This window comes from Python bivittatus, unplaced genomic scaffold, assembly GCF_059951505.1.
Source record: "Python bivittatus isolate LINGU-HERP-01145 unplaced genomic scaffold, Pbiv_v1 ctg000840_np1212, whole genome shotgun sequence".
Lineage (NCBI taxonomy): Eukaryota > Metazoa > Chordata > Lepidosauria > Squamata > Pythonidae > Python > Python bivittatus.
In genome coordinates, this window is record NW_028277113.1 from 9,969,023 (window position 1) to 9,981,524 (window position 12,502).

The window sequence follows — 12,502 nt, forward strand, 5'->3', positions numbered from 1 at the left end:
AAACCACATTTTATGAATGTGAACTTTGTATGTAGCCGCTTCTTGAGTAGATAGCGCATATTGCAGGACTGCCTCTCCCTGAGGGTATCCGCCCATCCCATAGGTTGGATAGGTTGGGCACGCTCCAGATCCCTTCTTTTAAAGGGTGAGAATTTGGAGGCATGCTTTCTCTGTGGCTGCCCCAGTCCTTTGGAACAGCCTCCCACCTGAGATCCAGAGGGCCCCTACCCTTTTAGTCTTCCAGAAGGCAATGAAGACCTGGCTCTTCCCCAAGCACTGGGCTAGGATAGAGATGAGCCAGCATATGTAGAGTGATGGATGTTATGGCAACAAGGTATGAAGTGTGATGCTCCTTTGTACTGGCAATATGATTGTTTTATTGCTATTTTATTTATTTTGTTGTAATAATTCCCCTAGGATTATTGTGTATAAGATAGGCAGCATATAAGTTTAATTAATTAACATTAACAGTGCTATTCACTACATGACAGATCAACAGAGATACCCAAATTAATAAGGCTCAACGTGGTGTACCGCCACTTTGTAATGCGTCTCATCCATTGTCCCACTGATATAACTTTAATAGATTTCTGTTGGATCCAATATCCATATCAGCATACGCTCTCTTAGCCCTTTTTGCTACTGAATTGTTGCACTGAAGTTATTATTTTTTTTAAAAATCAGTGTGATTTCAATAGGTGAGCTTGAACATTATTAACAAGAGTCCAGACAATAACATTTTTGTATTAAATTATCTCCATTGTTACCCTTAGAGCTGCTTGGCTTTCCACTGTAATTCCATGTTCCTCACATAGTTAAGGTGTCAGTTGGGTCAGGTTCATTCTAAGACATAAGCTATTATTTACAAATGAACAAATAAATGACAAAGACAACAAACCATATTATAGTTTTGTCCATCATGTGATCCCATTGCTGTGGGTTTGTACAGTAGTTTCTTCCTAGCATAGTCAGTTAGATAGAAAGTACTGATTTCCATAAAATCATTCTGTCATTTATTAGGGAAAGGCATAGAGGAGAAACTATAAAATCCTACATCAACTATAGTTCCTCCATGTTCTGAAGAGTTGGGCTAAAAATTAGAGATACTTTCTTTTGTGAGTTTTCAGTAGTAGCTAGCAGATGGTGATGAAAGCATAGCATTAAACTAGTTGGACTTTGCAAGGCATTCTTCTCATACAATTAAGTAGTAGGAAAGTGTCTTTACTACATTCATGATTTGTTGCTTGTGCTTTTACTTGTTTTTGCTTCTTACTTCTACATTTATGATACACCAGACCATCTGGTCACCTTCTGGAGAAGATGGTAACATTATTAGCTTTTATGACTAAGATAAACATTCATATTCACTTTTCTGTTTTCCTAGTATTTCAGTTATTCCTTCCCCTTAGTTAAGGGCAAAGGTAAACATCTAACAATGTGATTCTACCATTTCTTCTCAGAAGTAATCCTGTTGTATTTAGTGGGCCATCATCCTGGGTAGGTGAATGTAGGTTTGCAATTTACATTGATACCACTCTGTTGTAGCTCCCATAAGAAACCTAATATTAAGCACCTCCTCTTGCACTGGCATAATGATGATTTACAGTGGTATGTATCTTATATTTTTAGTCTAAGAAGCATTCATGGTCTGGATAATAACATGGCTTGCAGTAGCATGCTCTTTGGGACAAGCTAGAAGTCTTAACATGGTGTCAAGCATCTAACAAGGAACACACAACCAAGGAAACTAGATTAACGCTTCATGCTGAGCCTGATTAATTAGATTTAATGTTAGGAAAAGTGGCTTAGGTTATAGCATCTTGGAAGCTACATAAATATAGTCTAGCCCTCATTTATTAGTGAGTACATCAAGGGAAAATCTTTGTGAGCTCTTTGATTCTCCTTTTCACAGAATCCCTAAAGTATGCATTGCTTAAGGCTGACATGTCCATCTGGCCCTTGTTTGCCGTGTTTGAAAACTCAATTTTTCCTTCCCCAACTCTGAGAATGTCCTTACACATTGGAATGAGGAGGCTGAAGCTCAGTTTCCTAGTCTTTCAAAGTTCTACCTGTCCCTAATTGTCAACATTATTGAATAAATCACAATGGCTAAGCTATGCCAAAACCAAATAGCCATTTTATGTGTTAGAGTGATGTCAACAAAGCCAGAACATATTAGGTGACTTAACAGAAGGTGCTATAATATTGCTATGATTACTCATACAAAGTTGATTCCAATTGAACAGGACTTATAGTATATTTCAGTTACTCACAAATAAATATCATGCAGGAGATTATGTAGGTGTGGTTGTGATGGGCAGCATCAGAAAGGGATCTGAATCAGATCCCCTCCATTTGTTCTTTAGAAATTGGCCTAGGTTTAGTTACAGGTAGTCCCCAGTTTAAGAACAGGTTCTGTTCCCAAAGTCTGTCCTTAAGTCAAATTTGTATGTAAGCTGGAATAGTATTATTGTATAATACTGTATAAGTAGTATTGTGTAATTAACTTGAACCATTGTGAATGTAACTAAAATCATTGTATATTTAACTCAAATTTTGCTACAATAGGCTCTGTTCTTAACTATGGGTGGTCCTTAAACCAGGCTTTCTTAACCCAGGGACTACCTGTATAAATAACAAAATATATCAACTGCTCTCAGTCCTTTGTCTACTTTTCTTAGTAGAAACTCCTTTCTCTAGCTAACCCTTGGGGAAATTATATAGTTGCAATATGATATCATGGCATGGTTATATTATTTCATCATTTGTTATTGTCCATGTGTTGTCATTTTGATGTCATCATGGCTTGTAACAAACACCTGTGACATAAGGTCTCCTGTTCACTGACTAGAATCGCATTTCACTATGCCCCAAATCTTTACAGCATCCCAGGCAAATGGCTGTCCAACTTTTGCTGGACAACCTCCGGTAATGGAGCATTGACATGCATGAGAAAGAGGATCAGGGATGAGTACACTAACTCCTCAATTCTTTTCCTTGAATTGATATCCAGAGTTATATTTCTTTTGTGACAGCCTCCTGAGATTGAGGAGGTTCTCCCATGCATCCTCTATGTGTAAGGTAATGAAAAACTGCAGAGGGGCTCAGTTAGTGCACCTCTCCCTTTCCTCGCATAAAGAGTTTATGTAAAAGAATGCCTATCAAAGGCTCCTGTGAAGTTAGATCAATTTTATCATGTTAAAATTTTGCTAAGGAGGTGCCTTAATTGTTGACTAAATTTGTATATTACTTATTAACCAAGTCCAGGTACATTGGTGGTGTAACCATTTGAGTAAATCTTTCAAACAGTTCCAAACAATTACCACAAGGTATCACAAAAGTATAGTTCATTATTTATCACAGTTAGAAGGGAGTGGATTGTAACTTCTGAAAGTTGGGAATTTCCCCATCTCACTTGGATTATTTTCTGCTGAAATGAAACTCCATGAAGCATGTGTAAATAGTTATTTTGTCCATTTAAAAGAATTGTATATGTTGGAAGTTACTCAATTTTCAAACATTAAAAAAGGAACTGTCAGAAAAGCTTTTTGTGTATTTTTCCCCCAGTTTGAAGATAGTTTGGATCAAAAGATGGATGCCTGTAATAGAATCAGTATGCCATATGTCTGAGAAAGTGGTAATTCAAGTTTTTGTTTTGTTTTAATTAAACAACTTTTTGTTGTTTAATTAAAATCTAATTAACTAAAGACAGTACAAAGATAAAGCAAATATGTATGTATATTGTGGAAAATGCTGTTTTTTAAAAACCCTTCTAGGTTTTAAAGTCTTTAACCAATCTATCTTGGGCTGCTATAGTTAGATGTGACACAACATTATGATGCATGTCTTCTCACTTGCCCCTTTTGGTCCCCATTCTTCATATGCCTGTGACTCTTAGTTTAACCTATCCATATTCACTATGCAGTTATATTGCCTTTCTTTTCTTAATGCAAGCAGATTGCCTTAATATTAGCACCCTTTACCGAGCTACCTAATGTAGCAGCCCAGAAACAATAGGAGCCAAAGAGAGATATATCCAGCTGTCCAAAAAATTTGGATGACCTGTAAATGGCAGCAAAGAGTTATAGTTTACTGTTTCTCTTTGCTGCTATCTAGCGTTTACCTGGATCTTAGCCACCCAGATATGGTAGACCTAAGTACAAAGACAGAAAATATGTCCGAAAGTAGTTACAAGCCATCAGTTATATATTAATAATATACAGGTGGTCCTTGTTTAGCAACTGCAATTGGGACTGACAACTCAGTCGTTAAGTGAAGTGGTTGCTAAGTGAAAAATCACATGACTACAACTGTGCTTACAATTTTTTACTTCAGCTTTCCTTTGCTTTACAGCATCAGGATATGACCCCAAACAGCCAGTGAGCCTAAATGGCAGGGAAAGTTTCTGGAACTTGACTCACAAGGAAGCTGGGTAAAAGGGCAAATTGTATAGCCCTTTTTCTCCACTCCCTTTGGAATGCTCACCCCAGCATTGGGATAATTAGCAAGAAGATAATTGATGTTTGTATTTACATTCATTGGAGAGGAAGGGATTACAAGAGAGTAAGCAGCCACACAATGGGGAATACACATGGAAAGGAATGCACTAGCACTGGCTGTTTGCCTAGTACGCTGGCAGCTGGTGACTTAGGAGGCAAACAAAAGCTTTTAGTGTGAAACTGATTAGTGACACTCAATTTCAGGCAGCAGCTACAAGCCAGCTGGAGGGTTCTAATCAACTAATTAAGGTCACAGAGCTGAGCTGGTTAACTTGTGGTTAGGACTTTTTAGGGAAGGGCTGTGCTGCTGAGAAAAGAAGCTCAGCAAGAGATAACTTGTTTAGGCAATCTCTCCATTTCCTGGGGGGGGAGGAGAAAAAAATGGTCAGGCGCAAGACAACACATACTGACTGTAATGGTGAACATGTGGCTGAGAGAGATGCTGGGAAGGTCATAAATGTGGGCATTGGTCGCAAAGTTACTTTTTCATCACTGTCGTAACTGCGAACATTCACTGTCCAAGGCAGTTGCTAAATGAGGACTATCTGTAATGCAGCTGTGTCTAAATTCATGCTCTTCTGAAAGTTTGATTTATAATATCTATTTTCCTGGTTGGGATATGGTGGAAGTCATTATACAACATACCCAAAGAGTACCAAATTAATGAAAGCAAATACCAAGTTGCAGTGATACAAATTTAAACACAATCAGAAATAAAACTTGGATATCCTTGAAAGATGTCTTAAACTAACAGCAACCTCACTAAGGTGTTATTACTGTTCCCTTCTGTCCTTCAGTTGTACTTACAAATCAGGCCCTCGTGTAGCAGTGAGCAACATTATGAATATTCTGGACGATGCTGCACCAAATGTGAACCAGGTAATAAGCTAAAAACATTCTTCTCATTCATAAGTCAGAATGGATTTTTAAATAAAAGAATAATCTCATTCCTTTTTTAAAAATCTAATGTTTCATTGGGGGGGTTGAATTGCATTCTTATTATGTAGAACGCTTTTTTATGTCTCTCAGGAGCAGAACTGTGCAAACATTTTGGGGTCAAATGCTAAGCTATGGAGCACAGAATTGAAAGAGTGGGTATGGCAAAGATTACATATACATTTAAAATTAATTGAATGCAGTTAGTATGAGTATTATCTAAGTATGTAATCCCTTCTATTCCAGTACAGTAAAGTGGCAACTCTGAAGGAATTTAAGTGTGGGGAGGGCTCCACTTGAGGAATGCTAAACAGAGTCCTGAGTTCACAAGTTGTGCACCCTCATCCAGAGAACCTTTCGTCATAAAATGAAGAATCTGCATAGTAATTTCAGCTCAGCATCATCTTATTATTTGCAAGTTGAATCTGGCAGGCTGATTTGAAAAGGGAAATGATAGAATGTTAACTATTGAGATAAAGATCAGAGATTTGTGTTCCTGGTCAAAAAAATCAATTTTAAAGATAGCTTTTATTATTAGAATGTAGATATAGAAGATACTTAAAATTGCATGTTACCAGTTATATCATAACCCCATACTGTGTATTCTGCGTTGGTTGATTTATCAGTGCAGTGTATTCTGCACTGATATTTGGAAATATAGGTTCTATGCAGCAGTTGGGAAAACCTTGAATCTCAAAGGGTAAATCAGTTTAGAAAGAAGTTTTCTGAACTCAATTCATAGAATATGGACAATTTCCTCTTAGTTGGTCATGCTTAGAGCAGACAGTGTTTCTGAATCACTTAAGCTAATTAAAGAGAATGAATCATAGCTGCAGCCATTAAAACCAATCAGGAGATGCCTCCAAGAAAGGACCTGAAAGACTTGTGGTGCTTCCAGACAGATTCTGTTATTATGTCAAAAGCCATTGCGTGCTTATCTCTTCCTGTTCTATGAATTTTTGAAATACAGAAATCATGGGAAAATGTGGGAACATTACAAATGGAAGACAATAATATCTGAGCACTCTGTGGGTTTTCATGAATAAGGCAGGGCAATTATACATTAAAAACATCTTGAAATCTCATGTTCTACAAAGGCAATGATTGTTTAGTGCCTCATATCCAGGCCAACTATACACTTCATTTTGGGTTGTCCAATTCTATTGTTAAATTAATTTAATCAAACAAGTGTTTGATTCTGATAAGATAATAAACATCTAAAGTGATATCATTATAATGTGTTTTGGTTATTCAGCTCACTTACTCAGTCACAATTGGCTACATTCTGCCAAGTGCTGACCCACTAAAGTGACCATTGTTGTAGGTCTGAGAGAGCCAATATTGCTAAGTCTGAAGAGTCAGATATTTAACCAAGTCTTTTCTGTTATTCTTCTCAGGAAAGTATATGGCCATAAAATGCACTACCTTTGCAGAGACCGTATGCAAACCCTGTGGCTCAAATGAGTATATGGACATCTGGAATGAAGAGGAAAAGTGCTTTCTTCATAAAATATGTGATAGAGGTAAAGGAAATACATTTATTGTTATATTACTTCTCATTTGCCAGGGAGCTGACTTTTAGGAGAGCAGATGAGGACTTGTATTTTGGGTTGGTGGGGGTGGCAGGATAGGAACAGTTGGAAAAGAGGGAAATGCAGTAGGACAGTGGTCCTTAACTCTCTTTGAACTGCTTTGGAATGTTAGAATGTCAGGGCTCTCTCACAAAATGACTGCTTAGATGTCATGAATTTTGCCATAAGCGTGGCCCGTCCCAAGACACTAATATCCCAGAAGACAAATTGATGAGTCCAGAGACAAATAATTTAGCCAAGATATTGTGTGGAAGAGATGAGGTCCAAGCACCAAAGTTTAGATCCTATCTTTGGCTCCAGGTTCTAGTCCTCCCTTAGGTATGGAAGCCAGCTGAATAAGTTTGGGCCAGTTACATTCTCTTAACCCTAGACTGGAAAGTTGAAAAGTATCTGTCAACTTGTACTGGACCAGCATGGTAAATTACAGTACATAACCTTCAGTGAAGAGGAGGTCCTGAAGTGGATTGATTTGGGCTGATAGTGAAGTACACAAACACACATACACAAGCATGCCACAAGGACAGACACATATATTTCATGAAAGAGAAACATACAGCAAAACAGATTTATACCAGAAAGAAAGAATACCCTTGGCTCTCTGCCTTACCCTTTAGCTCTCTAGGATGTTTTTCATCAACCCTTAATTCAAGGGTATTTATCACCAACCCCAGCTTCAAAATAAAACATTGGACTGTAACCATCTGTTATTGTTGTTGTTTTTTTTAGTTAGGTAAGGATACCTTTCTTAGAAAGGCAAGCAAGAGGTGGGTGTTACTTGGTAGCAAGAGAGAGGTTCATATAGGTAACATGTTGGAAATCGTGCAGTATTAGAAAAGGGATATCTCTGTTTAAATCATCCCTTTAGCCTGCTTAAGAAATTTCATGTGTGACCCGTATAACCTTCTACAACATTGAGCAACATCATACTCAACTGTGACACTCACTTCTAGACCTTTTTTCTGCAATAAACCATGAACACGCTGCATTCTGCAGCACCTCCACAATATTCCCTTCCATTCTCACCACTTACCAAATATTTACTTGTTTCCCTGTAGTTTCATTTGTGATACCATTGATTGACAACTTGAGTTTTTATTATTGCTTATCCGTAGAGGTAACAGCTAATTGTTGTTCCTTGTGTATCAGTTTGAACTGCAACAGACAGCTTTCAGAATCAATCATGAATCAGGAATCTGCTCATTATGCAAGCAGTAACATTGCATCACTTGAGAAGAATGCTCAGTTACTTTATGTCAGGGTAGGTATTCCAAAGGAAGTTGTGAATGCATGACTTGAACTTTAATTTCCATCTGCTTTTCCTTTTTTGTATTTAAAGGAAAAGCTTTAATAGAAGTGACTCCAGGAAACAGCACATTCCAAAGACAATGTGCCTGTATTGGTGGCTACCATTGGAACAGAGACTGTGATTGCTGTCGGCGAAACACAAAATGCCCCCCTGGCTCTGGAGTGAAATTTCCCAGTAAGATTTAAATTAACATATCTGTTTTATTTGTGTTATTTATTTTTAAGTTATCAGGTTTTCACATCCCCTTTTTAAAAATAAGAGGAATATTACTTATGTGTATCAAGCCAGCATTTCACATTCCATGGTGATTGTCCCATTCCGTCTTTATCACACGCTTAATGTAACATGTAGAATATTACATGAAGAGGCCAACCTTGTATGACCTAACCTTTGCTTTGTGAGGTACAGGGGAAACCCTGGTGAATGTACCACTGATAAATTGGCTTCTCGGTGGAGGTATATTGATAATGAAACTCCCTTCTTGAAGAGATGTAGTTTTCTCCTGCATTGCTGAATATTAGATACCTAAAATTACATCATTGAAATTGGGCTAAATTTCAGTCCTGAGTGATATGCCTCAATTAATCTTAGTTTCATGTTTTATGTTGTTGTTTTTATTATTTTGTATGATTGTTTCATTACAGTTTTATTATGGGAGGAATAGTGTGTAGAAATAATATTTAAAGATCATGTTGGACACCTAGCGCATTCTTGGTATTATGTGTACCATGGAAGTGTAGGTGAATATATGTATGTATATGAGCATGCCTATATACAAAGATAATCAGTCTGCTTGTTTCCAATGCCTTGAAGCATTTGAAGACTACTGTTCTGTTTTATCCTCTAGATAAAATGTTCCAAAAGCAAAATTGTCCAAATAGTGACACTTCACTATGTACAGAAATGTATCCTAAATTTTTGGTTACCAGAAGATTGTTTTCAAGTGATGCTTTTCAGAGAAGTGATACTCTGCTCTGCTCAGTGTGTTTGCTTGTTATATTTTCACAGTACAACAAGATAAGAATACAGTGTGCGTACCATGTCCCACTGGTTATTTTTCTAATGTCTCCTCTGCAACTGATGAATGCAGAGCCTGGACAAAGTAAGCATTATGCATTCTAACAGTACACTAACAAAGGCACAAAGGAAATCTTAGGATGTCTTTGCTGTGTTGTATTTAGAAACACTGATGTTGGTTGTAGAAAATGGAATAATTTGCTGTTAGTTATTAATCTTTGAAAATTAGAATCTAGAAACCCTCATTTGCTTGATCATGCATATTTAGTGACATGAATATATGTAAATTAAAATTGCTTTAATTTTGTAATAATGGATGAGTATGCTTTTTTTCTGAGCACTAGTCTTCTGTTTTATCTAACACTGAGGCTTGCAGTAGGACGGTATTCCTCAATCTCAGCAACTTTAAGATGTACGGACTTCATCCCCCACAATTCTCTAACTAGCATGCTGGCTAGGGAATTCTGGGAGATAAAGCTCACACATCTTAAAGTTGCTGGGGTTGAGAAGCACTGCAGTAGGGGAATGAAAAATAGACCCTGAGACAAAAAGAAAGAGGGAATTTCTCTTCTATTGTTTTCTCCTCTTTAGTTAAAATTAATAGAATAAACTGAAAAACTAATTGATTTGATCATTTAATTATGAAAAGACCATTTAAAGTAATATGAGTAAGAACTACCCTAAAAAAAATTGAAGTATTCTTTTTTTAACTTCAAATCACTGAATAGTGATTAGGGATGACCATAATGCAACTTAGCATTATTTGTAAACCAGTCTGTTATGGTATAATGTTAATGTGTGAACATGCCATTATATTTTGTTCAACAAGACTTTCTTTAAAAATCCTGGCATAGGGTTAGCTCTATGTATGCAAATGCAGCCATTGGCTTGTTGTAGATAACTAAGAGGCCTCCTTACTGAAGTTTCACTGATCCCATTTCTCAGAATCCCATAAAGTATATGAGACTGACAAGGCCAAACAGTGTACGAATGAATATTTGCAAATTTGGTTTTGAACTTTATTACATGTTAGACATGGAATTGCAGTTTCTCTTTTCTCCTTTCTTACAATACCAAAGTCAGCCTTCCACAGCCCATTTCTCTCCAGATCAAGAGAACTTGTAGAGAGTCAGGGAGATGTCCTTGGGGAAAATAGGCAAGAACTATCATATAAGCAAAGAGGGCTGAAACATTCCTTAAGTCCTGGGAAACAAGATAGTATTCAGAAGAGATCAGGCAGGATCCTCCCTGGTTCACTGGGATATAAAAGGGAGGGGAGGTAAAGCACAATCAGGCTTGCAAGATTCTGTTATTATAGCCTATCTTAATTAAATATAGATCTGGACTTCCTGTGGAATCAGTTTCCTGATCTGGTCTACCTTGTAGGGCTGACAGAAGTCCATCACATCTAAAAAACACCAAGATTTACTGAGGGAAATACAGTATGCAATATGGATGTCATTGCATTAAGCATTGCCTCACTACCTCTTTACACTATTAGTATGTTTTCCAAAACATATGTTACTTTATTATCATATTGTTTTCTTTCCATTTTTTTTCTTTAGTTGCACAGCTTTGGGAACTGAAGAAAAGATTCCTGGGAATAATTGGTCTGATGCAGTTTGTAAGACAGAAGGGGAAACACATTCAGAAGATGGTAAATACACAAGCACCAACTGAACAGTAATATATGATTTTAAGATCTTCTGGGATTTCTGTAATTAAATTTACCCTTTATTTTGACTTCATTCCATAATATGGTACAACTGCTCAGTAGCTTCAGTGATGCTAAGAGTGATGCTGGCAGGAGCAGGAGCTCCTGATAGGGCTTCCTTGCTGATAAGAGTCCATTGGAGTTGGGCAGCTAAAAAATTCAAATAAATAAAGTTCCAAAAGGGAACGGTGATGCTAATGGCAGTCTACAACAGGACTAAGGACAGGTAGGGCTCTGCAGGTGTAAGGAAAGCCAATCTACCTATTAAGTAGGAACTCCACAATCCACAATGGCAAATTGCTTTGGTAGTTTGACAAGAAATTTATATGAGCCAGGCTGAAACATGTAGTGAGGTTTATGTGGCAGATGATGAGAATGTGAGACTGGAAAGCACTCCTCCAGTTATTGGGGAAGAATCTTGAACTGGAGGTGATGACATGACTAGGCCAAAGGAAAACTAATCACTGATGGTGTCAGTATTCAAAGCAGTTCCTTGTTTTCAAGGACATGTGCAACTGGAACATGAGAAGCATGAACCAAGGGCAATTTGAAATTGTAAAAGCATAAATGACGTGTATGAAATTGAGCACTTTTAGAATAAGTGAATTTTGGTGGACCTGAATGGGCCACTTTAAATGATTACATGAGAATGGTCTTAGACAAAATAAAGATGAGACAAAATAAAGGAATAGAGGGCAGTCGGGCCTTTATGAAGTGATGGAGATTTGGGCTGTTGAGAGGAGGTGATTGCATTGTTAAGGCAAACAGGCCATCCAGTTGTCTCAGTAAAGAAATTTGGGTAGCCTGAAGCCACTTCGCACTAGTACTGTGGGAGCAGGCTGAAGTGCTTCCAGGCTGGAGGGCTTTGGGATTGCCTAAAATACACATCTCAGCCTGAACAACCTTCAGAATATGCCTAGGATGCTCTGGGCTGGGCAACTTTGATATTGCAGGACTGAGTACAGCATGATAGAACTTTGCAGCCAGGAAGATTCTCTGAGTGCACAAGATTGCCTGTAATGTGCTTCAGAACTGGCCAGCATGGACAATCCTCGGTAGCTGCAGGATTGCCTGGCACACGTGCTGGAGACACCCAGCTTGGAAAACTAAGCAAACAAAACTCGGATAGTTTGGGCACGGGATGTCAATGAACAGTGGACTAAAAAAAAATAAATGACTGTGCTTGGCAAGGTTGAGGGAAGTTGAAGAAGGGGAATAAAATGGATAAACTAGATGGAGAGGAATGGGTAAAGCTGATCACAGGAAAGTCCTTGGAACAGCTACATATTATTGCTGGGGACAGGTTGAGATGGTGGATATTTGTCCATATAGCTGCCCAGGTTTCAGCCTGATGCACCTAACTAACTCATTCTGACTTTGCTGGCAGCCGAGATAGGTACCCCAATTTTGCATGTTTACCACATAGTACATTTCTCTT

General features: G+C 37.8%; 1 protein-coding gene across 1 annotated transcript in view; it reads left to right on the forward strand.

Annotated features, from left to right (window-relative positions):
- The window catches only part of TNFRSF11A (TNF receptor superfamily member 11a), a 40,224-nt gene that overhangs the window by 13,040 nt on the left and 14,682 nt on the right, over positions 1-12,502 (forward strand). The window contains 5 exon segments of the mRNA XM_007429877.4: positions 5,297-5,378; positions 6,833-6,958; positions 8,364-8,507; positions 9,342-9,435; positions 10,916-11,007. Coding sequence (XP_007429939.2) covers positions 5,297-5,378; positions 6,833-6,958; positions 8,364-8,507; positions 9,342-9,435; positions 10,916-11,007 — 538 coding nt within the window.